The sequence below is a fragment of the Cyprinodon variegatus genome, unplaced genomic scaffold (assembly GCF_000732505.1).
Source record: "Cyprinodon variegatus isolate N-32 unplaced genomic scaffold, C_variegatus-1.0 Scaffold1198, whole genome shotgun sequence".
NCBI classification, from domain to species: Eukaryota; Metazoa; Chordata; class Actinopteri; order Cyprinodontiformes; family Cyprinodontidae; genus Cyprinodon; species Cyprinodon variegatus.
Window position 1 is genome coordinate 605 of NW_015151651.1, and position 1,404 is coordinate 2,008.

General features: G+C 42.8%; 1 protein-coding gene across 1 annotated transcript in view; it reads left to right on the forward strand.

Moving 5' to 3' along the window:
* The first annotated feature begins 353 nt into the window (after positions 1 to 353).
* The window catches only part of hace1 (HECT domain and ankyrin repeat containing E3 ubiquitin protein ligase 1), a 50,958-nt gene continuing 49,907 nt past the window's right edge, over positions 354 to 1,404 (forward strand). The window contains exons 1-2 of the mRNA XM_015401249.1: positions 354 to 418; positions 499 to 588. Coding sequence (XP_015256735.1) covers positions 354 to 418; positions 499 to 588 — 155 coding nt within the window. The remainder of the gene's footprint in view (positions 419 to 498; positions 589 to 1,404) is intronic.

Sequence of the window (1,404 nt, forward strand, 5' to 3'; positions counted from 1 at the left end):
AAATATATTTATTTTTATTTGGTAATATTTCCAGAAAGCCCAGTCTGCTCCAGTTGCCTTTTTCCTCCAGGATTTGGCAAAATGAGGAGTAATCCTCCACTGTAGCACTTTATTCTGAGCAGATACTTTTTATTCTATTCAGTTTATTTCTATAGCGCCAATTCACAACACGTCATCTCAGGTCACTTTACAGAGACAGTTCAAGAGAAACACACAGTCAGAGAAACAGGACTACACTGGAAAACAGGCCAAGCTCCAACATCTAGAAACAAAGGCTATTCTTAACAAACCAACATACTGAATGCTTTATTCTGTTTTGTTTTGGCTTATTGTTCTGTTTGTCTCCTTTATTTATGCCCACAGACAATGAGACCGCGGTCTACATCCTGGTGCCAATGGTCATGGCTGACCAGCATCGGTGAGTGTCCATCTGAACGCCACACGGAAGACGATTCCCCAACACAGAGTTGATGTTTATTTCTCTCCTTTCTCTGAAAGATCTGTGTCAGAGCTGCTCCTTAACTCCAACTTTGATGTGAACTACGCCTTTGAACGAGTACAGAGGAGTTTACTCCACATCGCTGCCAAGTAAGACTCTGCCACTCTGTTTTCATTTCAGTGGAAAGGAGAAAATGCATCTTGATGTTAGCGAAGGACAATTATTCATTATCTTTTTTTTAAAGACGTGTTTCCCAGTCTTAGATATGATTGGCTGAGCTGCGTTCCATGCTGTTGTTAGGATTATTCTTATTGATGACGTGTGAGTCTGTTTATCCCTAACATTACCTGCCTGTCAGAACTGTTTCCCAAATAGTTTCTCTAATGAGGACAGTTCCTCTGTCCAGATATACGGTTAGAATCTTCATTCTGCGAGGCAAAGATATGGGAATGGAATGAGACGGTGTCATTGATCTAAGAAGTGTAATATTTTGATAAGGCTGGAGCCATGGACACCTCCTCATCTCCTCAATGTTCTGCTCATGGAGGATCTCCTCAATGTTCTTTTTTCTGTTTGGTGTGATTACACCTGGCGGAACCAGAGCAAAAAATAGCTTGGCTCCGTATTTTAACGGTGGCGGACAGAGAAGACGTACATGGACGATGACGTGCGGAGGAGTAGCAGTGGATGTGGAACAGTTCCTCTTGATTAGCATGACTGCGCAGGACATACGTGAGCAGGGCGGGGCGGTGAAGGAGGATGTAGAATCTGCGGGTTATAAAGCACCTCGCCATACCGTCACATACTAACATTAAGCTAACAATTGCCCTATTAAATGAAGTAATTACATTAACAAGCCCAGATAGTTTGATGACAATTGATGACTAAATCTAGCCTGGTGAGACCATCCTGATCTCGCGAGCTTTCAAGGTTTCACTCGCAGATCAGTCTGGAGACTCTCCGTT